At 44.4% G+C, this 27219-nt stretch overlaps 1 protein-coding gene across 14 annotated transcripts in view; it reads right to left on the bottom strand.

Annotated features, from left to right (window-relative positions):
- The window catches only part of LOC147438263 (cilia- and flagella-associated protein 99-like), a 102415-nt gene that overhangs the window by 8805 nt on the left and 66391 nt on the right, over window positions 1-27219 (bottom strand). For 10 of the 14 annotated variants that reach the window (XR_015184959.1, XM_086487554.1, XM_086487552.1 and 7 more), the window contains one exon: window positions 2436-2543. Coding sequence is in view for 9 of the 14 variants with exons in the window: in XM_086487554.1 (XP_086343680.1) it covers window positions 2436-2543 (108 nt within the window). In the remaining 5 variants the exon portion in view is untranslated. Of the gene's footprint in view, window positions 1-377; window positions 490-1635; window positions 2334-2435; window positions 2544-27219 lie in introns of those variants that run through there. The other 4 variants (XR_015184962.1, XR_015184963.1, XR_015184960.1 and 1 more) reach the window with 4 other exon arrangements.

The following is a 27219-nucleotide window of genomic DNA, read 5'->3' as shown; positions in this document are numbered from 1 at the left end:
CCACAGTCTGAGATGTAGTGGTACCGTGAAACCAATTGGTGCTTCAAACATAGGCAATAAATGAATGAGCAGACTTGAAATACACTGCAAACAGAAACACCTGCAAAAACAACAGAGGAGTGTAATTCCGTTGGCAGGTGCCCCCGGCGGTATTTCTTTATTTTATTAATGTCAAGCAATGCACAGTACAACTGCTTAGCTGCTCGGAGAGATAGCTCCACAATCTAGTTACAACTGGCATGCTGGCCTCACTTATATATGTCATTGTTGCTAAAATCAACCCACAAAGCAGCTTCTAAAAATAGTTTATCCCATAAAAGCAACTTGTTTACTTGGCAGCCATGTGGGGTGACATAACAAGCAGAAGTAATGCCTACCAATAAAGCACGTGTTGGGCTTCTACGTCAGCACTGTCGTACAGCCCGCTACATCTTCGTTGTGACCGTACAGGTTGCCACGTAATCAGTTAAGCTGTCCAATCGGGTGCTGCTACACAGGCACAAAAGATCACTAGACATTGACATCATGTTGACATGCTCATCACCGTCCATACCACACAGGACACTCACACGTGACATAACTACAAAGAGCATGCACAAATCCAGGCTCAACATTTCACAATGACCCTACATCTAGGTCCACCATTTCACATTAGACTGGTCCAGATGTATCTAATGGCACGTCTCTAGTCCAACATTTCACATTAGACTCATCCAACTGTATCTGATGCACTAGCATAATCAGAGATACAAAGCTACAGACATTCATCTCACAAACTCAATCAAATCTCGAAGTCTGTCTTCACCAAAATTTGAAGACTTTTCTGTGTTGCAACATTCCCTTATGACGTACATGGAAGCTCCATCGGCAAATTACTGTCAGTTCAACGCCTCTTGGTGGCTCCCCTTTATGTACCAGACATGCATCAGAATCAATAGTTGATATCGCCTGTGCCCTTTGAAAGGGTGGACTCCAAAATCTTTGAGGTAAAGATTTAACAACCAAGGGTGATCTGCCAAGTCCCCCTCCAACCACTTGGCATTCAAAGCCAGCTCTCCCATACTTGCTCTTATCCCATGCATCCAAGAAATCTCCATCTCATTGAGACCAATCAGAGCTGCTACAGTTTATGCAAACTGAGGGTCAACCACATGGACGTTGTATCTCTTGCTGCTTTGTGATTTTTACAAAGAGTTTGACACGATACCTAGAGCGATTGATGCCTAGATTGTACAACCTAGGTGTTCCAAGTGAGATTAAATGGGGTATCTTGGCACGTTATGAGACAATAATAGGTAGAATGCATACACTAGAGGCCCTATTTGAGATATGTCACTCCACCATTGGAGTGAAGCAAGGATGTCCACTCTTTCCTACGCTTTTCGATATGTATGTTGATGAGGTATCAGACTACAATATTCATGAGGAGATAGAGATGCGAGGAAATTGAATGGTGACCGGCCCCGTTGATTATCTACAATTAGCCATGTTGCTGAATTGGAAGAAATTGGAAGGTAAGGGACCCAGCTAATTTTAGCAGTGTGGCTAATTTTAACAGTGCAGTCTCCATGAGCTCATGAGAGTATTCCATAATTCATTAGAATTTATCTACCCTTATCGCAGATGAGTGCATACCTCTCGCCCTTCTCACTAGGATTCTCTGCATATCCATGACTGTCTGCAAGAAAAGGGCTTGCACCTCAAAGAGCATCTGGGATGAAGATAAGCCCGAGCCGCATCTGCCTATGCCCCCACTCAGCCTCCGTGTGTCAAGGGTCTCTTTCATGCCTGCATGTTGAGATCACAGCCAGATCGAGCTACAGAGATGAGTGCATTTCGAAACCCACATCCCTCTCGCACATCCATCGAGGATATATTTACCATCAGCGCATCCAGACCAGTATTAAGAGGCAGAGAGCAGCTCCTACTAGCTTTTTTTTATAGAGAAGGACATTGATGCCATGATGCAGCAGCCCATGAGAGAGTTAATGTGATGGGATTTGTAGTGGCAACCTACTCCAAATATCAGGTCTGGGAGACATGCACCCAGCTGGCTTTATTTATGCACTTGCTCATTTACATTTTTTCCATTCTTTACCTCAGTCTTCTTTATTAAACTTTTGGATCATATGATGATAATGTAAATTTTCTGGTCTCATAGGTCTTTCAGGCTTTCTGCAGACGTTAATAGACATTTCATTCCAATTTAATTCAGTGGTGGCCAAGCTCCAAGAGAAAAAAGTCCCGAGCACATTTGATCACTATAGTCCATCACTCTAGTCAGGGTCCAAAACCTTCACCCAAGAGAGAATGGAACACTAGTGCAGATAGGCCTACAAAATACATGTACAAAGTGACGGATTCAGGCCTTGCTAACAACTCTTTGTGAAATGCTGATAGAAGTATAGCACAATCACTGGAACAATTTGGCATACCTTAGCATTCCTAGCATCTGCAGCAGCTTGATCACAAGCATCCACAGCAGCTTTCGCGAACCTTCTGTGAACACTTTCCAATATCTTATCTCTTGACCTCATTCCCTCCTAATGCAAAAAACCTCAAATCAGTTGAGAACACACTTTATCAATATCGTAACTAATCTCATTTTTGGGATTCATGATGTTATTGAAGTTAGGCAAAAGTCAACCTAAAAATTCTGATATTTCAAACAGCGTCAAACGATTCCTCTGCTCTAGCACGACAAATTGAACACTCGGTGAAAATTTTGCCAAACATTTGTTCAAATAAAGCATAAAATATGGATGGAATCGTACATTTGCAAGGCTTTAAGCAATTGTCTATTTTGCATGTTCCCCCTGAACCTACTAGTTTGACATCATGTATGTTCATGACTGACAATTGCCATCCTCAGTATGAGTTATATTTTGATAAAGAAATTGGTATTAGGACAACCCTAACAACAGAGTCCAGAAGAAAATGAGCTGCTGAAAATTGAGATGCTTCAAGTCACTTTCCAGTACCATCGTTTGTTTGAGCTTTATGAAGCTTTAGTGGCAGGGTTTTTCAGCATGTGTTGGATTCAACATGATGCCTTGGATCTTGATAGAGGGTCTGTTTATCTTAACGCCAAGGAAGGTGAAGGCATTGGATGAATTTTGGTAGAAGTGAACTATTACAATCCCAAGCTCAGCTTACAAGATTCTTGCAGAGGCTCTTAGCTCGAGTGTCCACTCACCCCTTCGGGATTTGATACATGCTACATCAATTGGATTCCTTGATATCATCGTCAATTTATGGGAGGCCACCTGCTCTAGCTTGTATGCACGGTAAGAAGAGTTGATTTTTCTTCTTAGACTTCCAGAAAACTTACAACTGCGTGCAGTGGAGCTTTCTTGAAGGGACTATGCTATAGATGGGCTTCTCTGCACCGTGGGTCAAGGATGTTGATGCTTTGTGCAACCGTGTCTCATAATCAAGTGCATGTGGTAAGTGGGCAGGGGTCATCGTTTGCATTGTCTACATCTGTCCGATAGGGCTGCGACCCTTGCGCCTTTCTTATTCTTGTTCTTCGCAAGGGCATTGTGTGGTTATCTCATGGCTAGGAGGTTGGGCATTACGGGTTGCATATGCTTACTTGAGATGACGAGCTGTTAGATGCAAAGTTTGCAGATGACTCTGGGTTGTATTTGCAGGGCCAGATGCCAATTTGCAGTAAAGCCAGTAGGCTGTTGAGGCGTTTTGTATAGCTTTGGAACCGCTCAACAAATGGTGCAAGACAGCTGCTTTATAGCTTGGCTGATCCCTTGCCCCTGACCATGAATCTCACAGGGTTACTGTGTGTTCCAATGGCTCGCCGTTCAATGAGAGACAGCAATAAGGGTTTGGTTTTCTTATGGTGGACATCTAGTGGACATTCAACGACACTACTTATGGGACTGCCCAGAGGCACAGCAGGTTTGGCTCACTATTCTTTGCCTGCTGACCTCCATCCTTTTAGGTACGACCTATACTTAGGAAGCATCGGTGTCATCAGCCATACCTAAACCAGCGATTCAGGAGAGGGACCTTTCATGAGAGCTGATCAACAGTCTTGGTATCTGGTTATACGGAGGGCTCATTTGCTTCCAAGTTTTCAAGGATCGGCCTGAGACAACCTGCACTAACTGTTCCGGCTTTCAAGCTTGAACTACTCCATACAGCATCTAGGGCAGCTCAAATAAGGCTGAGAGGCAGCGACATGTTTTCATTAGCCTGTGGTGTCCAGGACCTTTCTTCATGTTGGAGCAAATTTACACCACCTATTTTTCTTTTTCCTCCTTCCATTTTGTGATGTAGCCTTTGTATATTCTGTTTTCCCTATTTTGGGAGAGTCCTCTCTTTGTATGTATACTCCCTCATGGTAGGGGTTGCTGTAGCCGGATGAGCAGGTTATTAACTGATATAAGGATCTTTTCCATGCAAGAAAGCTATTCCCAAGACACTCGATCCAGACTTCAAATGAGGGATGAATCTAAAGATGTGAGAAGAAGGGAACGAAAGAGAGCAATTTCTGCAAAAGTTTGGACTTTTCTCAAAATAGAGCCTTGGAACTGGTAATCTAGACTAAACAGCCACCCCTTCTGACTCTTTGTTGACTTTCACACAAGCTCCTTTCAATGCTATAGGCTATGTGTAGTCTTTTCACTTCTATTGGAGCTCTATTCACCCGCTGCTGCTCTCTTGCTGTATCTACTCTACAAGTACTAGGCTTCCCACAAACCTTGATGAGGGTTCCATTTCATATCCTTAGCTTGCCTATGGCTCTGTTTTCTCCTATCCGCAAACATTTATGGATTTCATATCCGTGAGTCCTCCGATACTAGGATCTCAGATCAAGCTTTGAGCAATGATGGATCCAGTTAATAGGGCCCTAAGCCTTCTTGATCAAGGCAGACATGGGCTCACCTTGATGATGTGTAAGTATGTGCACTGTTTTGAGAATCAATACAAAGTCCTTTCAAAGGAGAGCTGCTGGGGCGGGGGGGGGGGGGGGGGGGGGGGGGGGGGGGGGGGGGGGGGGGTGCTTAAGAAATCTCGCCCATGATACTGTATCTCTCGACTTTTTTGTTGCTCGATATCTAGATTAATGGAATTGCTGCTGTCACTCATGCTACAATTGTCAGCCACAATGCCAATGCTCTCTTCACTCCATTGCTTCTGGGGTCGTACAAGGCACTTTCTTCGATCATTCAACCCATCAGAAAAAAATCAATCACAAAATCACCTTTGCCTTCGATTTTCTTCGAAAAACGTGACCACATTTAAGCATTGAAAGGACCTCTTTATCTCACATGTTGCATGTAGATGGACTCTCTTTCCAAAGGTGTGTATATGTGAGCACCCAAGGGTGGAAACCGCCATTCATTTCATTGACTAGGTCTGGTCCATGAAAAAACACACATGCAGATGTTCTATTGGCAATTCTTCATGCTGAGAGAAATTTGAAGCTGATTACTCCTACTTTCTTGTTTTTGGGCGAGAAAAGGGGCTGTAGTCTGTGTACAAAAGAGACCTTTGGAGATGCTCAATGGCCTATCACCTAGAGCAAGTACAAAAGGGAGGTAACAATGTGCAGGCTATGTATACATCAAGGTGGTATGTACGATGAGTGTTAAATGAACCGCTAGGGAGGTGCATAATGCCATGTGATGTGGGCATGATCCCGACTGAAAAGAACTGATGATCTCGCCCACATGTGAAGAAAGACGCATCAATGCTGCTCCGCTGCCCTCGAGGAGCTGGCTGAAGAATCCCCTTGACTGCAAAGAGTATGCAGCAGCTCAATCCAAATGCCTGTCAAAATGGTGGATGTAGGGGAGGATTGTAAGCCCAAAATGTGGGCACATCGAGCCTTCCACATGGTCCAAAGGGTGATGCTGCATATCTTGGTGAAAATTGTGTCCCATTGGCTAAAATCCAACTCGTGACCTACATCTAGGATCCTCTATAGAGTGTATAACCGGCCCGTACAACGTAGAGGGCGGTACTATTTCAATTACCTGTTAACTTTACACAGAGCACTGAGAAGGGAAGAGAACACAGTTGCGTCCAGCGACTAGAATGTCACTGCGCACACGAGACCGACACCCTGTAGGCCCCAAAGACTGGTGCCCCTTTCGGTATTTCTTTATTCAAATTAAGGTAGACGATCCGACCACTTAGCACAAGCTTTCACAAAGCTGTCCAAAACTGGCGAGGGCTGAAAACACAGGTTTTCGACCGGATTTCGACAGCATAACGGCGCAAAAACCCTTGTAGCTCAAAAACGCCTGTCTAGGACGGATTCCCTCGATATCTGGAAGCTTTCTGGTGAGCTGTCACAGAAATTCAGCGGGCTGTAATTCTCTGTTTTTCACTGCCGGGAGCCCAAAAGCCTGTACACGCATCCCAAGGCTCTCACGAGGCTCCCCCGATGTTCCCTTGCAGTTTAGGTGCGAAACCCTAAACCTGCAGAAAAACACAGCAGGCTGTAATTCCCTGTTTTGGATCGTTTTTAGCGGAGCGAACACGCCTACGCGTGTCCCAAAGGCTCCCGCACGCAATGGGACAGTTCCCCTCTGAATTGGACGAGTTTTCACACGAGAAAACTCTCCAAACTCGCAATCTTTCGTGATGGAACTGTGCGTACCTGTGGGGGATTAGCAATTAGCTAATCCGGTTCCTGTTCAGAAGGCTCTTGCCTTAGCAAACGCGCATAAACCCCCAGAACTGTACATAGGTAAAATGAGAAGCCCACTAGTAGGGCATAACATACTGTACGTAGGGGAGAAAGAGAGCAGTATGTAGCGTGCGGGGCATCACTCCCGTCACCATACTGTGCATAGAGGGCAAGGTAAGCATTCCATAGCTTTTGTACCTGCTACAATCCACCCGAGGCTGAAAATGGCGCCCCCATTGTTGATATGCAGCTCGTTTTTGCCTCCCAGAGTGGCAGAATCGCTCACAGGCAGACACGTCGCCCAGTTTCCGAGTTTGGGCTTTCCTTGCTAAAAATATCTCAACTGGTGCGTTAGTTGACTTGGCAGCAGAGCAATAAAATGTTCCCCTTGTCATTCTAGAGCTAATGACGCGAACACATTTTCCGATCAAAAATAGCAGTTCCCTAAATTTTAGGAGATGCTTCCATGGCGTCCCTATCGGTCTCCTGACCATCATTGAAGACTACCATTTGACCAACATCTACAATGTGGGTTAATTTACTGGCCCCTTTCAACTTATAAAGTTGCAGTGACTTGACGAGTGGCCCAAATTCCAATTTGGCACACACGAGCTTCCATACTCATCAGAATTCAGTGCTAACTTGCCCGAGCAGTCCCTGTCTGACCGACCTAAATCCCCGATGTGAGAAACCCATTTGGCTGCAGCCGTTTCACACTGGCCATGCAATGTCCACTTGCACCTTTTCAAGGGTTTTGGGACAAACAAGTAAAAATAAAATAAATATATCTAATACTTATTTACGAAAGGCAACAGGAAAAATACACCTCCTGGTGACAGAGTGCCTGGTCTATATCCTAAGGAAGTAAGCATGAAGACCGGATCTATCCGACGGGCTCTGAAAAAAGGCGTGGGACCCTGGAAAACTGGGCCCCACGTCACAAACCCATCATGGATGCCCACTCTATTCAACAAACGACAAACAGCCATCCATACTGGCTACACATATAGACAAACCCACAAACAGTAGTGCCTCAAGGACTCGGGCTGTAGAGTGCATCTCGATTCTCTGACAAGTTGGATCATGACCAATGACTGCAGCCCAAGTGCCAATAGAAAATCCTACATGTGCTATCATCCACATGAAAAAACATATACGTGTGCTATCACATATCCTATGGCTGACTATTACAGGCTTTGAAACTCCAAGTGAGAAATGAATAGCAACACACAAACAGAAACTGCAAATAACTGAACTGAACTTGGCGGAGTTCCGAGCCAAGATACACCAGCCCCAAAGACTAGCGCCCCTTTCGGTATTTCTTTATTATTGCTCTTTGCAAAGTACAACTCCCGAGGGTGCAGCTCTCTCTGAGACTCTTGTGTCCAGATCCTCTACGAAAGGTGGCCCTTTGGACACTTATAAACGTATAAGGGTTGCTCAAAAGCAGAGGCCCAAAAGCTCTTCACCCAAAAAGCATCTACACCAAAAGCTCAATGCAAATCTGCAAAAAGCTGCCAGCCTCAAATGCGAAAATCTGTACAGCCTACCACATCAATAGGTCATATAGCTATGCCATGTGGCATGTCGGCGCGATTTACATAAAATCGCCTTAGAGATCAAGCCTTTGGTATTTTTGGGTTAGGCCCCTCGGCCAGTGCTCATAAGTTCTTTAAGCTCGTAGGAATTAGGATTTTTAATCCCTAACCCCCTTCAGGCCCCCCCCCCCCCCCCCCCTCTGTCCATCTTCTCGTTCACTTCCTCTTGTCCACGCGGCCATTCCACATCATCACTTTCAGACATTCCCTCCCTCTTGAAAGAATTTAATCGCCCTCGATTACGCTTGCAAAACAACCAAAGAACAGAACCTTCCTTCAATAGACACCGACTCTATGTACCCATGCACCAGACTCCATCAATTCAGCACTTCTACAAAGACATCAGTCACTGATCAATCACATTTCTGTTGAGGGTATCGGATACAAATCATGATCATTGTAACCTATTTAGCAATCACATCCAGACCGCGTTGATTTTTTCACGGATGTCGTTATCTACTAAATTTGTTACTATCGGATTTATATCCTTTCTTTTCACATTTCATGCCCATGACCATCCCCACCAAACAGTACATCCACATAGCATGCAATTCACAAAATCACACACTTAGTTCACACTGAACACTGAGTTTCAATCATTCAATCTAGCCATCTCATCCTGTCCATAACTCTTGATGCACCTAGACCACTCTTTAGCCATCTTATCCTTTCAAAACTCTTGATGCACTCACAACAATATCCAGTCATCTCATCCAGATAGACATGTTGATGCACTAAAATCTCATTCAATTCACATTCACTTAGACATCATATCCAGATCTCGTTGATCTCTGACAGATGTCTAGATGCACTAAGTTCAAATAATTTATCAGACAAAATGTTGCAGACAATCTTTCTGTAGATGTCTCTAGCAATACACACATTAAAGAGCACATGTCTTCAATTCAATTAAGGAAAATTCCAATCAGTGCACATGTTTTCATAAAGTCAATCCGCAAAATACAGTCAACCCATCAGTATCCCTTAAATCAAAGAGAAATTAGTGACTTTACTCAATCTAGGCAATCTATGACAAAGGAGTGGAGTGGCTCCCCTCTTGTGCAATCCGCACCGCACCAAATTCAACATGCTGATTCATCGAGAACTTTTGGCATAGACACTGCTAATAATCCAAAAGCTTCAAGGTACAGCTCTCTCTGAAGAGAATTTGCGATGTTCTCCTCCTCCATCCACTTTGCATTGAGGGCCAAAAACTACCCTTGACCAAATTAGCCCGTGGACCTAGCTTACCTTCCTTTTCTTTTCTTGTGCCCTGTGACCTGTTGGTAGCCCCGCTGGCCTCCCTTGTCCACTGACACCTCAATCTGAATCGTTGGAATTCTCTGATGAACCATCAGCTGATTCCCTTGCTTCGTCAAACCCTCGGAAGCACTATCATCTAATTCCCTTACTTCTCCAGAATCCTCTAGTGAAATTTCATTCGGTTCCTTTGGTTCGTTGAAACCCTTGGATGCACTATCATCTGATTTCCTTACTTCTCCAGAATCCTTTGATGAACTTTCATTCAGTTCCCTTGGTTCTTTCCCTCCATTGAAAGACTCTTGCCCTGTTGAGGCGGACATTGTCTCCTCTGTAGAATAAGTCAATGAGCCAGCAAGCATACCAAAACCTTGTGTGGCATGTCCCATACGTTTTTGAATAGAGTAAGACTTTTGTTGCAAACAATACCGTCAAATCTCTTCTGGCAAACCACAACAAAACCGCTCTACTGGTCCCTCAAAGTGACCCTCCAAAATGAGGACACTAGAAAATAGGCATCCCAAAACCTCTGGCACTAGTGAGTAGGCCAGATATATGTGGGTCAAAGTGAGAACGGAGACAAGGAGGCCACTCTACATTGCAATATGCTATTTTGCCCCTAGCACATCTCATTATGCATTACCCAAGGGGCACTCACCCTACATAATATTGAATGAAGACATATGGGAGTTCTCGAGGGATGGAGATGTCATTCTTTTGGGAGACCTTAATGCCAGGACGGGCCACTCTTAGACAGATTTCTACGATACCTCAAAGGAAATGTTGAGAGAGTTAAATGTCAATGATATGGGATTGGCCAGGTATTTGCGGGATGAGGAGATTATATTCTGCCACTCAGAGCCATTATTGAGAAGTGGAAATCACATGGGAGACAACTCTATTGTTGCTTTGTGGATTTCTGCAAAGCCTTGAGTGCTAGAGCTAGATTGATGCGCAGACTCCAAGAGATGGGGGTACCCACAAAGATGATTTGGGGGATCATGGCTCTATACAGGTCAATAGTGGGGCATGTACGCACTCCAAAGGGGATTTCTGATTTGGTTCACTCCACTATCGGGGTGTGACAGGGTTGCCCGCTATCTCAAACACTATTTGGCATGTATGTGGATGACTACATTGAGAGGGATGGTGATAGAGGAGCACAGTTGGCAGGGACATGGATCCCACTACTGTTATATGCTGATGATATTGTGTTGATTTTTGACTCCCCGGAGGGGATGCAGTGTCACTTAGATGCTTTGTACACATTTGCTCATGATAGTGGATTGTCAATTAACCTGGGGAAAACCAAGGTTATGGTGTTTAACACCACACCATAGTGGGTCACAGGAGGTCAGCACCCACATTTACATATGGCCGAGAGACACAAATGCATACACCTATCTTGGGGTAGTCTTCCATAGACCGGTGTTTTCATTGACGAGAGCAGCAAAGACTAGATTGACAAGAGCTTATGCAACCTCAGGAGGATTGGAGAGGATGTGTTCGCATGTTCAATTTCAAGAACCTCGAACAAAGCTCTGGCTTTTCGACGTTCTAGTGGCTTCAGCTATGCTTTACGGAGTTCAGATATGGGGACCCTCAATGGACCACCAGGGTAGATCTGGTAGCACTGATGAATGGAGATGTATGGATGTCACGATTGTGATGTATTCTTTGTCTTTGTATTACCTTCTTCTCTCGATTCTTTTGCAGATACGAAGACGTGCAAGATCACAGACCCCTATTCTCGAAAAGATGTGTCTCTTCGCCCAAGAGTCGCACCTGTTCGGTGAATAGCCATGCCTCTTCAGCGAATGGCTACACCTCTTCGCCAAAGCGTCGCGACTCTACGGCAAAAGGACACAACTATTGACCTAGAGTCATGTCTCTTGACCTATGGTCGTGTCTTTCCGTTGTCTCTCTTCAGTTTCTATATAAGAACACCCTTGTAGGATTTCAATCAATCAACACATTTAGTCTGTGAGTCTCGTCTTCCAGTTTCGTTCTTAGTTCCGTTTTTATCTAAGTTCACTTATAAATAAACACACATAGTAAGAGTGTTCCTCACACTGATATCAAAGCAAACTTTCCGGACCTGGGGGTTGTGGAGCCAGCCTCGTTGTCCCGCCTTGTGCACTCCTACCGAGAGTTGTATGGAGACTGTTGAGAGATGGTGGACACATCTAGTTTCTGAGTGGTCACTGTGAACCTCTTCGCATACCAACCCACCCATCCCCATGAAGATTCAGTCTTGCCATTACGAAGGAATCAGGTCATTCATTCTCTCTTCTTGGTTCATATTCCCGCTAATGCTCCGTGATTTGTGTTCTTCTCACACTCAGCATATGAGAGAATGTTCGTTGGCTGCTCTATAAGCATGTGTTGCCACCTTGTGTGTGTGGTCCCAAGAGAACCCAGCCAACATAGAGCACATGTGACCAGTGTGCTCTCTTCAACATAGAGTGCACCCCTTCAGAAGAGATCGCACCTCTTCCCAAGAGGTCGAGAGTCTCCCTTTGCGCATCCGTACACCAAATGCTGCAAAGCTGAAAATTGTATGGCCTGCCCCTTCGTTGAATGTTTTTGTTGGCACCTGTTCGCTGGACTATTTTAGGCACCAGGCCAGTAGCAGCAGGTCACTTATTGAAGTTATAAAATAAATTCAATTTTTTTAACCACATCAGCAAAAATTTGCCACCTCAGCATATGCTCTACGTACAATAATTAAAACAGACAGCGTACAAGAAAACTGCAGCCAATGTAAAGAAAAATACGAGCCAGCCCATGGACTTGGATGACAGCCTCATTAAGAACACCACTTCTTCAGAATTTAACATAGCAGCGCATACACAGGAGTTTGATCAGACTAAGTTTAGATTTGCGCATGGAGTTTCAACTTTCAACTGTATCTTTCTTCGAGAACTCCCTTGCAAACATTCTCTGTTGGCAGTTATTATCAAACTGATTTCCAGCGGCCTCTATATTGGCAATCTTCTTCGACAAGACCCCCGAAAAGTACGGTGCTCCTAACATTCGTGATGCAATTTTTCAACAACCAGAGAGTCTTTATCGAAAACCATTTAGTGATGTTGATAAGCTTCAGAAAAACTCTCCAAAAGATGTTAGTCACCCAAAGCATGGTTTCTCAGAGACAACTAGACACAAAGTATCTTCGTGCGAGCAACAAAAGTCTTAGCATGAATATTCTTGGAAATGTTACAGTTCTAAGCAACCAACTACTTATTGGAATCATCAGCAACAGAAGGATCTCATCTTAAAAAGAAATCATCCATATCAAGTTCGGTGAATAGCCATGCCTCTTCAGTGAATGGCTGCACCTCTACACCGAAGGGTCACAACTCTATAGCAAAAGGACACAATTATTGACCTAGAGTCATGTCTCTTGACCTATGGTCATGTCTTTTCATTGTGTCTCTTCAGTTTCTATATAAGAACATCCTTGTAACAAATTTCAATCAATCAACACACATACAGTCTCTGAGTCTCTTGCCTTCCAGTTTCATTCTTAGTTCAATTTTTAATTAAGTTCAATTATGAATAAACACGCATTGTAAGAGTATGTTTTACAATGGAGAGGTGTTTAGTCTCTATGATTTCTCGAATGATTCAGGCTAAGGCCTCAATGCCACATGAAATTATTTGAGCCAAGCTAGTTGTCTGCCCTCTCATGGTTGAGGCATTTACTGGATCAGTATCCTTCATGCATAGTTTATGGGACCTCCTAAGAGACAGATGTGCTCGGCTAGCCCTTAGTCCTCTCGACAACTAGTGCTACAAGGGGATACATCATGCTGGTATGGGCGGATAACATCATGTTTTCAGTCACATGGTTTCAGCATGGATAGACTATCTCCGTTCCACTACTCGTTGGATGCGCCCTCCCTATCTCTCACACGGACAGAGATCAGTAGACTCATACGTCAAGATCAGATTCAGCTAGATAACAGGAGCACATGAACACAGCCGACACAAGAGTTGGGCACGCATCATCACATCAGTTAGAGATTGAGACTGGCATATTTAGGAGAGTACTAACAAAGTCCAAGATTTGCCAGTTGTGTCACATATGTCTTTGTCCGGTATACTACAGATACGAGGCCAATTTCATTGTCTATTCAAAGAGAGCTTTGGACCACTGGCTAAGAGTCGTGAGAAATCAAGATCAAACATGCCTCGGGTTGTTTCTGCTAGAGCTGCGCAGGCACATGGAAAGTCTCTTGAGGAGATCAGGCAGTGGGAGAGATTCACAGAGGGAGATCACTGACTTCTTTAGAGCAGACTCGGAAGTCAGATGAGAAAGCATCACAGCAAACTTCAAAGCCCACCTATACCAAACGTACATTAGTTGAGAGAGCCATTGAGCTCCGGAGAGCTAGACGCCCATGTCTACGAGGGCCCTCGACATCGACAGAGGCTCCATCAGAGGATCAGGACTATTCTAGCACGACATGGGAGACATCCAGTATGACTATTTACAAAGGCGGACATTGACAATGCTCTTCAGTGATCGATGCAATAAACTCTCGGACAACGCCAGATGCAGGGCATCCTCGAACATTGATGATGATGATGATTTTAGTTTTTACTTTACTTCATTTTTATTTTGTACCCAGACAGTGTATTAGATCCACCAAGATTGTATCAATTTGCTCTCATAGGTCATTTTTGTAAGGTATTGAGCTTTGTACTAGAGTACTAGAGTATGGGTCAAGGAGAGGAAAGGTGGAATTATCCCACATGCAGTGGTGCAAGGCTGTAGAGCTACCTAAAGCTAATTTCATGAATGAATAAACCAAGTCTATTTTGCACTACATCTCCATTGTTTATGGTGATCTTGTGATGGCTTAGCAAATACTCAAAATCATTTTATGAGTCCAAGTTAATTGACCATGGAACCTAATTCGCTTTAGTGATAATCTAGCCACACACACACTCACTTGTGTGCACGATGTTTCTCTTTCATCCACCCTAGATGGCACAATCCCATTTCCATCAAGTGGTATCAGAGCTACGGTGTGCAACCTAGGTTTGTCGTTATGCATTTGCGTGTTAGTCATCAGCATCTCTATTAGATTAATTAGTATCTTTTAATTATCATTACGGTCCATTGGCATTTTCATAACTAGTTGTACCTCTTACTAATTGAGCTCTAACCTATCCATGTGTGGGCATGTCCTTGGTAGACCCAAGAGGCCACCTATTCGGTAAGTTTGATTAAAAAGCATAAGTATTTAATTAGATTGCATTTAGTATTGATTTTGCATGTTTTGCTCCCCTAATTACTCTCTACCTTAAGCCTCAAATCATTATCTTGATTGCCTTTAACTGTGCTTGATATTGAGTCGATCCAATTTGATTTTGGGCTCAAAAACCCCTTTTTCATACTTGTCTAATTTGGTTTGTGCTCAAACAGTTACCTCAATCCGATTGTGTGTGTGTGCATAGCCATCGTCACGTCCCTTCTATTGAATCCTCTCGTGTTCAAATCGGGTACCTCAAGTGGGGTTACTTATCCAATTAAAATCGGCATTTGTTGGGAAGCCCTTCTGATTTCTGCAGCAGAAGAAAGCCTTGCTCAAGTGTGTGTGTGGGAAGCATTTAATGCTCAAAAACACTTTTTGGGAGAGAGACTTTCAGAAGCCCTCAAAGCAATTCTTTTAGAGCACGTGGGAACACCCTACTTGTAGGTTGAGAGCTACACAAAAAAAAATCAAGGTGTCAAGGACGGGGCGGTGCCCACTGGGCGGACGTTAAGCAGCGCTTCAAAAGCATTTTGAACTTGCCCGTCGGGTCCGAACGGCCGCCCGTGCTCCCTATTGCCGACTGGCCTGGCCACGGCTGACGCCCTTCACACCCCGACCGTCCGACCACGGACCGCTGCCCCGCTCTCCTGCCCAAACTACCCCCCCCCCCCCCCCCCCCCCCCCCCCCCCCCCCCCCCCCCCCCCCCCCCCCCCCCTGCCCGGACTCTGCCCCCGCCTCCATGGCCTTGCCTGTTGCCCGGTCGCTGCCCAACATCCTGTCCAGGGGTCTTTCCCACGGTCATAATCTCCAAGTGGCTCCATAACCCCTTGGCTATCATTGAAGTGATTCACCGTGCTATGGTCGCTTCACGAATCAATTTCCAACAAGGGGCTAAAAGGAATTTAGCCCATGGAAACTAGAGACCGAAATGAACCTAGAGGGAAGAACAATGCTCAAAACTCTTTCCAAGGCAATTCTAGCAGCAACAACAACAAGACCAAGGAGAAAGGAGTTTACAAAGGTAAAAATAAACTCTCTCCTGAAGAGTTAGAGGCTTTTCGCAAAGACCATAAATGTTTCAAGTGTGGGGAGCAAAGGCATGGCTATCGTTCTTGCCCCAAAAGAAATTCACGAAATGAGACTCCTAGAGCTTCCATGGTCGAAGCTCCAAAAGAGGATACTCATTCAAAGGATCATCCCTTTCTATGCTTGGGGAAAGGTGAGGGAGCATGATGCCTTTATCCTTTTTGACCCTAGCTCTACTCACAACTTCATGTCGACGGAGTTAGCCACTAAGCTGGACATACAAGCTTTTGAGATGGGAGACACTGTGATTGCCAATGGGGCTTTCAAGGGACAACAAGCCTCCATTACTCCCTTAATTGGGAAATTGAAGCTTCATGTCTAAAGCTACGTCGACAAAGAGTACTTTTTCATCTCCCCTCTCCAACATGAAGTTGTTATCTTAGGGGCACCATGGTTCAACCGCATGGCTGCCAATATGAAGTTCCTTAAAAGGAGAATCTATTTCAAGTATAGGAAAAAGAACATGTACATAGATGCTAATGAGTTGGGTCATACTATACCCCTTGTAAATACGTTTGCTTTTGATAAGTCAATGAAAAGCTCGACGTACATGATTTTTGTTAAAGAGTCCATAAATGATCCCAATGTTTTACTAAATCAATGTGGTAGGAATCAAGAGGAATTAGAGTTGTCTAATTTCTAAGTAGATTCCAAGATGTTTTTATCGATGACATCCCTGGAGCGTTACCTCCAAAACGAGGGAATGATGACCATACAATAGAGCTTCTCCTTGGAAGCTCACTGCCCAATAAGCCTCCCTATCGAGTTTCACAAGCTCAACAAGAGGAGATCATGAGGCAAGTACATGAACTGGTTGAGAAAGGGATTGTGAGGCCTAGCTCTCCATTCTAATCACCAATCCTTCTAGTACAAAAGAAAGACAGTACCAATCGCATGTGTGTTGACTATAGAGCACTAAATCGGATCGCTATCAAAAACAAATTTCCCTTGCCGCGAGTAGAAGATTTGTTTGATAAGCTACAAGGCTCTACCTACTTCAGTAGGATTGACCTCAAAAGTGGCTACCATCAAATAAGGATAGTCAATGAAGATATTGTAAAGACCGCATTTCGTACAACATTTGGTCTTTATGAATATCTTGTCATGCCTTCTGGCTTGACAAATGCTCCTGCCCTCATTCAACCGCTTAATGGAGAAAAATTTTAGGCCCTACCGCAAGTTCACTGGAATATTCTTTGATGATATCATCATCTACTTCAATTCTCTCGAGGAGCATAAGCAACATCTCCAGGTAATCTTTCAAGCTTTGAGGGAGAACAAACTTTTCATTAATCAAAAGAAGAGTAAATTTTTCCTTAAAGAGATTCAAAACTTAGGTCACATTCTCTCTCAAGATGGTATCCGTATGGATCCAGCAAAGTTAGAGGTAATAAAAGGAGGCCTAATCCAAGGAATCTACATGAGCTACAAAGCTTTATTGGTATGTGTGCATACTATAGACGCTTCATAGAAAAATTCTCGCAAATAGCAGGACCATTATATGACTTAACAAAAAAGAACGTTAAGTATACATGACTTGCAAAAGAGCAAAATGCTTTTGACAAGCTCAAAGAGAAGCTTACCTCTCACTTGCGCTTACACTACTGGATCTCTCAAAACCATTTGAGGTCCAATGTGATGCTTGTGGAGATTGCCTTGGAGCAGTCTTGCTTCAAGAAGGGCATGCCATAGGATACGAGAGTCGAAGACTCTCCGATGAGCGAGTGTTGGGCATATACGAAAAGGAGCTACTAGCTGTTCTACACGCCCTTGACACATGGGGGCATTATCTTTTGGGGACTCCATTCATCCTACTAACGGATCACCAAAGTCTTAAGTACTTCATGACGCAAACCAAGCTTTGCGACAAACAAATGAGGTGGGCAAATTTTCTTTCACAATTTAATTTTCATATTGCTCATATTGTTGGTAATAAGCACAATCAATTGGCCGATGCACTATCACGACGACCAAGAGTAAATGCAATGTCTATAGCAACTCACAATGATCTATCTTCTATGATAGATGAGTATGCTACTGATCCTAATTTCAAGGATATAATTTTAGTCCTTGCCTTAGGGAAGAAAGAAGAACCGTTCACCTTGCAGGATGGTTATCTTCTCCATGGCAATGGGCTATGTATTACTAACTCCCTTCGTGAGAAAGTAATGTATGAATCCCATGCTCCTCCATATGCGGGGCATAGAGGGATTCAACCTACTCTTCGAGGAATAGACACGTATTTCTATTGGCCTACCATGAAAGTACACATACAAGGGTATATTTCAAAATGCCTGGTATGCCAAAAGACCAAGTATGATACAGGGAAGCAACCTGGATTACTCCAGCCATTGCCAATTCTTAATTCACCATGGGAGAGCATATCCATGGATTTTATCTTTGGATTACCCAAGTCTATCCATGGGAATATGGGAATATGGACAATAGTCGACAAGTTTAGCAAACAAGCACATTTTATACCTGTCAAAAAGACTATTAAGACACATCAAATGGCAACCCTCTTCATATCCCAGATTTTCAAACACCATGGCTTGCCAACATCCATAGTGTCAGACAGAGATCCTAGAATGACCAGTAATTTTTGGAAACGTCTCTTTGAAAATTTAGGAACAAGGTTAAATTTCTCTTCGGCCTCTCACCCACAAACGGATGGCCAAAGTGAAATAGCTAACCTTACGATTCTAGATCTACTCAGGATCTATGTTACAGAAGTAGATCAATGCTCACAATGGGAGAAGTACCTACCCCTTGTAGAGTATGCGTACGATAACACTGTCTATACTACTACAGGGAAGACACCTTTCGAGATTATTGAGGGAAGACCTAAAAGTCCCTTGCTACTTAAAGTACATGAGAAGATCTTCACTGCTGATCAGTATATCCAAGACTTACAAGAATATTTTCAAAAGATTGAGGAGGCTATATCCATCTCTCAACAAAGGCAAAAAGTTGTTGCTAACAAGCACAAAAGAGTCTTAACTTTCAAGAAAAATGATTGGGTCCTACTCAAGTTTCCCAAGGCTCGATTGAGGCAAACTATGGGAAAAAATCATACACGCCACCAAAAGTATTATGCTAAGCTAGCAAAAAGATACTATGGTCCTTTTCAAATCTTCAAACCGATCAACGAGATGGCCTCTCAACTAAAGTTGCCCAATCATTGGCTCATACACAATGATTTTCATGTGAGCCTACTTAAGCCTTATACAGGAGAGCCACCAAGAGAACCAATAATCGAGGACCCACCCGAGAACAAAGATCAAGAAGAGGGTCTGCAACCCAAATCCATCCTTCGACATGAAGACATGGTACTAAGACATGGTAAGATTATCTGACGGTTTTTTATTAAGTTCAAAAATTATTCTTTTGAAGATGCTAGATGGATGCAAGGAACACAACTTAAGGATAATATGAACCTTGTCAATGCTTACAATGCTACATTAGAGTAAGCAAATGTAAATGCCTTTTAAATAAACAATGTTTTTGTCTTACAAGACTAGTTCTCTTTTTATTGTGCACAAATTTATGTAGTATGCATGCTTAGAATCATATTTGTGATGATCACGTCTCCCAAACACCAAGTAGAATTTGTCACTCTACTTTGGGAGTATGATATGGACTAAATAGTAAAGAGCAGACATGCTTGCCGTAGCTAAGTCTCCCAAGCACCAAATGGACTAGTCACACTCTGGAACGATGTCGTAGGGTAATGTCATAAAATCTAATATCTACCTATCCCAAATGATTTTCTCATATTGAGCTGATCATTTAGTGTGGGTAAATGAATAGGAACGAGAGTTAGAATATAGATATGTGCTTTTAGACCTATCTCAACATGGGACCAAAGGGAGAGAAGGCTACATATAATGAAGGGTCCAAAAGGGAGATGGTCTACCAAAGAGCAATGAGCAAGTAATGGAGCTTAAAAGACCTTAGGGTTAGCTTCATTAAAGACCTCCAAAGGTTAGTGTTAAAGTCCTTACACCTAAGACCTTTAGATACTTTAGACCTTAGGCAAGCTAGGCCTGTGCTTGAGGTGCTTGAGCTACCTAAGGTGCTTGTCGTGCTTAATGACTAAGGTGCTTAAGCTGCGTGTCATGCTTGATGACCAAGGTGCTTGTGGTGTTCAAGTCAAAGATGATCTCTACAAAGGAGGGGGCGAGCCCTAAAGGTAGGGGCATAAGAGAGCACACACACACACACTCTCAAGGCAAGCCCTCTCCACAAGAGGCATAAAGGACACATGTCAAGTCCCTAGCTAGGTTACCCTCTTAGTGTGCATGAAGCCTATTGGATGGCCCTTAGGGAGGTCCAATGATAATTTAGATGCATGTAATTAATTAATTACGCTCTCTCTCTCTCAAAGGGGAAAAGAAGGATACTTGTCCAAATGCTACCCCTATTGCTTGATTTGACCATAGCTTGTGATTGGCCAGCCCTCACATGGACCAATGAAATGCAAGCTGGAGTAAGGAGAGAGAGGGATCGACCAGGGCAAGGAAGGGGACCTCATTGTTGCACATTTACTTACACACTCTCACAATCTCTCATCTGTTGAGCAAGAACTCCATCTCCTTCTCCACGCTTGAGAAGTAGAGAGCCTACACCAACACCTCTTGGCTATGGAATGCAAATCCAACCAAGAGTCAAGCTTCAATGGCATGCTCATCTTTTTTACCATCTATATTACTATGCTAAGCTAAGCACCAAGAGTAATCTATGGTGAGGAAAGTACTTCTTCTCGTATGCTACTTCTTCTTCCTCTTCCCTTCCCTCACTCCCTGCTATCTCTCTCCACCTTTGAAGGTGTTTGAGGTCTTGGAATTGAGGCCGAGGACAAGTTAATGCTTTTGCAAGTGTAATTATGGGCATAATATTGGTGCATGATGCGTACCATCTTCATGGCATCAACAAGGTCTCAAGGTACACAAAGTATGTATTGTACCAAGTCTCTCTTCAAGGGAGAATCTATAATACAGAAGCTTTTGTGAGAGGGGACTCGCTCCAAGTAGATCCGATCCTCAAGTGTTGTCAATTTCTCTAATTCTCTCTCTCTCTCTCTCTCTCTCTCTCTCTCTCTCTCTCTCTCTCTCTCTCTAACTGGGCAGAGGGTGAGGGTGTACGGGCAAAGGGACAAGCAGGTTTCAGGAGGGGCTTCTCCACTCTTGACCATATTCTGACACTCAGAGCTATCATTGAGGAGGGCAGGTCACATGGGAGACGGATTTATTGTAGCTTTGTGGATTTCCGCAAAGCATTTGACATGGTACCGAGAGCTCGACTGATGCGCAGACTGCAGGAGATGGGGGTGCCCACAGTGTTGATTTGGGGGATTATGGCTTTATACAGATCAGTGATGGGACATGTACGCACCCCAGAGGGGATATCTGACTTAGTTCACTCCACTATCGGGGTGAAACAGGGTTGCCCATTGTCTCCTACTCTATTTGGTATGTATGTTGATGAGGTGTCTGATTACATTGACAGAGAGGGTGATAGAGGTGCCCAGCTGGCAGGGACGTGGATCCCATTGTTGTTATATGCTGATGATATTGTCTTGATCTCTGACTCACCAGAGGGTATGCAGCGACAATTGGATGCATTACACAGTTTTGCAGAGGATAGTGGATTGTCTGTAAACCTTGGTAAAACCAAGGTCATGGTGTTTAACACCACACCGCAGTGGATCAGGAGATCGGCACCGACCTTCACGTATGGTCAAGAGATTGTGGAGTATACAGATGCATACACTTACCTTGGGATAGTCTTCACTGGGCCGAGGTTTTCTTTGGGGAGAGCAGCAGAGACTAGACTGACCAGAGCTTATGCGGCCTTGGGAGGCTTGGAGAGGATGTGTTCGCAGGTTCAGTTCCAGGAACCTCGGACAAAGTTATGGCTCTTTGATACTTTAGTAGCCTCAGCTATGATGTATGGGGTACAGGTATGGGGACCTTCTGTAGGCCAGGATGGTTGGAGACGTATGGAGAGGCCCTTGGTATCTATGATCTCCCGATTGATTAGAGCCAAGGCCTCCGTACCTCACGCGATCATTCGAGCAGAGCTAGCTGCCCCCCCCATGGAGATTGAGGCACTTACCAGATCAGTGTCCTTTGTGCACAGCCTATGGGATACTACTAGAGACAGATATGCTAGACTGGCCCTTGAGTCTTCCAGACAGTTAGCTCTACAGGGGGACACTTCATGCTGGTATGCACAGATGACTTCATGGTTTCAGACGCATGGCTTCACCATGGACAGGTTGCCCCCTTTCCAGTATTCTCTTCAGGCACCCTCGCTGTCTCTTACACGGGTGGAGATCACTAGACTCATTCGTCAGGACCTGATCCAGCTCGACACCAGGAGGACATGGATAGAGCCGCCTCAGGAGTTGAGCACGAAGATGGCTTTCTATAGAGAGCATCTTCTCCACCTCACAGGAGATGGGTTTGTGATTCGACCCAGCTACATGGACACACATATGTCTCATGGTTTGCGTTGTGCCATTGGTCAGATACGCACATCCTCACATCAGCTCGAGATTGAGATTGGTAGATTCAGAGGGATACCAGCAGACAGCAGGATATGCCGATTATGCCAGAGAGAGCCAGAGACAGAGTTGCACTACATATGTCATTGCACAGTGTTCTATGAGATACGGGGGCGTTTCCACTGCTTATTCAGAGAGGGTTTTGGTCCTCTATCTAGGGTCATGAGTTATGAGGATCAGAGATGTCTTGGACTATATCTACTTGAGTTACACATAGAGACACTTTACTGGGGAGAGCTAGAGAGAGGCAGTCCCATAGACACATTACAGATTTCTTTTCACTAGATATGGGACAGCCAGAGGAGCAGCCACCACTGCAAAGCTCGTCCCACTCATTCGACCACTACTGGCACTCTCATCGACCGAGCATTGGAGCTACAGAGATACAGACGACCATGACTGAGGAGAGGAGCTACAGAGCATCGACGGAGACTACAACAGAAGATTCGAGCCATACTCTCTCGACATCCAGAGTGCAGATGAGGATGGATCCTCACCATTTCTTCCATCTTTGTTTCACACACTGTTACATCCAGTTTACCGGGTACCTATTGTATCAGCTGCTACACCCACGTAGTTTTAGATTGTAGTAGTAGTAGTAGTATTTTGTTCCACTTCTAGTTCTTTTGTACCCAGACATGGTATTAGATTCACTATTTTGTAACTGATTGGTCTCATAGGTCATTTTGGCCTTTTGAAGACGTTAATATAACATTTCATTTCATTTCATTTCTCTCTCTCTCTCTCTCTCTCTCTCTCTCTCTCTCTCTCTCTCTCTCTCTCTCTCTCTCTCTCTCTCTCTCTCTCTCTCTCTCTCTCTCTCTCTCTCTCTCTCTCTTGTAAGTATTGTTCATGCCAAGCTAACTAGGCATAATGTTCATTTTGCTACCTTTAATCAAGTACTCTCCTTATGCTCTTTAAGAATTCTCTTAAGGAAATGCTCACTTTTGTTACTTAAATTCTGCTACAATCAATGTTATTAGCCATATTCTGTTACAGGGTTCACTTGTTTTCCTCACAGACATGGAGCTAGCACAGTGGACTATGTTATGGCTCAGCCAAGTTTTATACCATCTATTCAAGATTTTATAGTCGGCCCTAGGCCTGTTGGGGTAGCAATAGATCACCCCCTCCTCACATTTACAATTTCATTCCAGTTTAGTATAGCTCCGTTGGCCCAAACATCTACGCATACTAAATACACTTTTACATCGGAGACTGACTCTTAACTACATGGATAGTATTTACAGACGCCTGGCCACGGAGGAGCCTGGATGCCCTTTAGAGGAGCTTACCTGGATATTGACAAAGACTTTACATGATGCAACAGTAGAGGCATACCCACACATCCAACCCAAGCACATACGACGTCCTAGGAGTATGCCCCAGAGTAGTTGGTATGATGAGGAGTGTAGAGAGACGAGAGCCACACTTCAAAGAGAGGTGCTCCTCGGGGCCATCACTCATAGACAAACACAGATAGCCTTTCGGCACCTAGCGCGACAGAAGAAGAGGACTTACCTTGCCCAGTTAGAGGAGGAGTTGTACAAGCTATTCATGAGCCAAGACTCAGGCAAGGCATGAAGATTTTTTCATGAGCATTTCCCCCCACTGGCTATCACATCAATTGAGATTTTGGGCGCATATGCAACATCTCTTTACACAATTCGAGGACAACAGTATCTACCCAACCCTCCGGAGCCATGCCCACAGACATGCACTTTCTTTATCACTGAGATGGTAAAGAAAGCCATTGACAAGATGAAGACCAAGAGAGCATATGATCAAGCATTCGGGCATCATGCCAAGCAGGTTTCAAGAGGGGCTTTTCTACTCTTGATCATATACTGACACTCAGAGTTGTTATTGAGGAAAGCAGATCACATGGTAAGAGAATTTATTGTACCTTTGTGGATTTTTGCCAAGCATTTGATACAGTTCCCAGCTCGACTGATACTACAGGAGATGGGAGTACCCACAAAGCTGATTTGGGGAGTCATGGCTTTATACAAGACAGTCGTGGGGTAGGTTCATACTCCCGAGGGCTTATCTAAGCATATTCATTCCATTGTTGGAGTGAAACAGGGATGCTCACTCTCCCCTACGTTGTTTGGTTTGTATGTAGATGAGGTTTCAGATTACATTGAGAGGGGAGGCGACAGAGGAGCACAGCTAGCAGGGACCTGGATCTCATTACTACTGTACGCAATGATATTGTTTTGATCTCAAGTTCGCAAGAGGCGGATGCAACGACACTTGGATGCATTGCACACTTTTGCTAGTGATAGCGGCTTGTCGGTGAACCTTGGCAAGACCTAAGTTACGGTGTTCGATACCACAGCACAGTGGGTCAAGTGATCTGCACCGACCTTCACATATGGTCAGCAGACAGTTGAGTATACAGACGCATACACTTACCTAGGAGTGGTCCAAAGTTCTCCTCGAGGAGAGCAGCGGAGACCAGATTGGTGAGAGCATATACAGCTTTAGGGAACATGGAGAGTATGTGTTCGCAAATTGAGTTTTAGGAACCTCGAATAAAGCTTTGGCTATTTGACACATCGGTTACTTCAGCTATGCTTTATGGGGTGCAGAAATGGGGACCATCCGTAGACCATCATAGCCGAGCTGGCAGTACTGATGGATAGAGATGTATGGAGAGGCCTTTGGTTTTTATGATTTCCCGGATGATTAGGGCAAAGGCCTCTGTATCGCAAGAGTATTCGTACAGAGCTTGCTACTCCGTCGCAGGTCATAGAGGCACTTACCAGATTTGGGGCCATGCCTCAGAACAGTTTGTAGTGTTTTCTCTCACCCAGACGGTGAGTGGTTTTAACACTAGAAAGCCATGCCGTTCTAGGACCATGCCTCAGAACAGTTGGTATAACGAGTGTAAAGAGACGAGAGCACAGATTCAGAGGGATCTTCTCATAGGGGTCATCAATCATAGACAGTCTCGGATAGCCTTCGGGCGCCTTGTGTGACGAAAGAAGTTCGCATTTCTAGCTCAAATGGAACGAGATTTATACTAGTTGTTCTTGAGTAGAGACTCAAGAGAGGCATGGCCTTTCTTTCATGAGCACTCCCCTTCCCCAATGATTACTTCTCTTGATGTGTGGGGTCAGTATGCAACATCCTTGTATACGGTCCCTGGACAGACACCCCTTCCAGACCCTCCTGAGCCATGCCCATCTACGAGTACCTTCTTTACCACTAAGATGGTAAAGACGGCCATTGACAGGATGAGAACCAAGAAAGCATATGATCATGATGGTCTAGTAGCAGAGCACTTTATACATGCTAGAGATATGTTGGCAGAGGTTTCTTGCAGTTCTATTCAAACGTGTCATGTGCGAGGGTCTACCTGAGACTTGAAGATTGTCTACTATTGTGCCTATCTTCAAGGTAGGTGATCCTACAGAGCCAGGAAACTACCGTACTATTATGATTGGACACACATTGGCACGGTTGTATGCATCTATCCTTGAGCAACAATTGAGCAGATGGACAGAGAGTGAGGGCATAAGGGCAACGGGACAGGCCGGTTTTAGGAGAGGCTTCTCCACTCTTGACCATATTCTGACACATCATTGAGGAGGGTAGGGCACATGGGAGACGAATTTGGTGTAGCTTTGTGGATTTCCGCAACGCATTTGACATGGTGCCCAGAGCCAGGTTGATGTGCAGACTATAGGAGATGGGAGTGCCCATTGAGTTGATTTGGGGGATCATGGCTCTATACAGATCAATGGTGGGACATGTACACACTCCAGAGGGGATATCTGATTTAGTTCACTCCACTATTGGAGTGAAACAAGGTTGTCCATTGTCTCCTACTCTATTTGGTATGTATATAGATCAGGTTTCTCATTACATTGACAGAGAGGGTGACAGAGGTGCCCAGCTAGCAGGGACATGGATTCCATTGTTGTTATATACTGATGATATAGTGCTGATCTTTGACTCACTGGAGGGTATGCAATGACATTTGGATGCATTACATAACTTTGCGGAGGATAGTGGATTGTCTGTAAACCTTGGTAAAACCAAGGTTATGGTGTTTAACACGGGGAATCAGCACCTACATTCACTTATGGTCAGGAGACTGTGAAGTATACAGATGCATACACTTATCTTGGGGTAGTCTTCACTGGGCCAAAGTTTTCTTTGAAGAGAGCAGCACAGAGTAGATTGACCAGAGCGTATGCGGCCTCGGCCTTGGGAGGATTGGAGAGGATGTGTTCGCAAGTTCAGTTCCAGGAACTTCGAACAAAGCTCTGGCTCTTTGATACCTTGGTAGCTGTAGTGCGGATAATGTGTCGTGCTCTCTACAGTGGGTGGTACTCAGTGCAATGTGCGTGACAATCTCACTCAAACAGACTAAATCTCCCTCAACAGACTGAACAGAAAGGAAACAATAGACGTCAACAGAGCTCACAAAGACACAACAGCAGACCAGAACATATGACTCGACTATCTCAAAGACTGATACAGACTTTGGCGTGGCAGCACACTCAGCTCCAGCCCAGGACTCACAAGTATAATGGGGGTGTCGAGGCTCAGATGTGCAGGGATGGTGAAGACGTGCTCTCTGTAAAGACTCACTCTAGACGACTACGTACAAGATCAGAGGTGAAGAAGATAATCGAATAACCAACCGCTACTACTCATATGTACCACCATAAAGAGCCACCAACGGCTCATAAATGTCAGCCATGTGGTGACCTGGCCACGAGGTCCACTAGATCACCGTCGATACCCTGCCACGTCACTCCCTAGCC

The sequence above is a fragment of the Adiantum capillus-veneris genome, chromosome 17 (assembly GCF_014529385.1).
Source record: "Adiantum capillus-veneris isolate H3 chromosome 17, ASM1452938v2, whole genome shotgun sequence".
NCBI lineage: Eukaryota > Viridiplantae > Streptophyta > Polypodiopsida > Polypodiales > Pteridaceae > Adiantum > Adiantum capillus-veneris.
The sequence above is the reverse complement of the archived record's forward strand: the minus strand, read 5'-3'. Positions and strand labels throughout refer to the sequence as shown.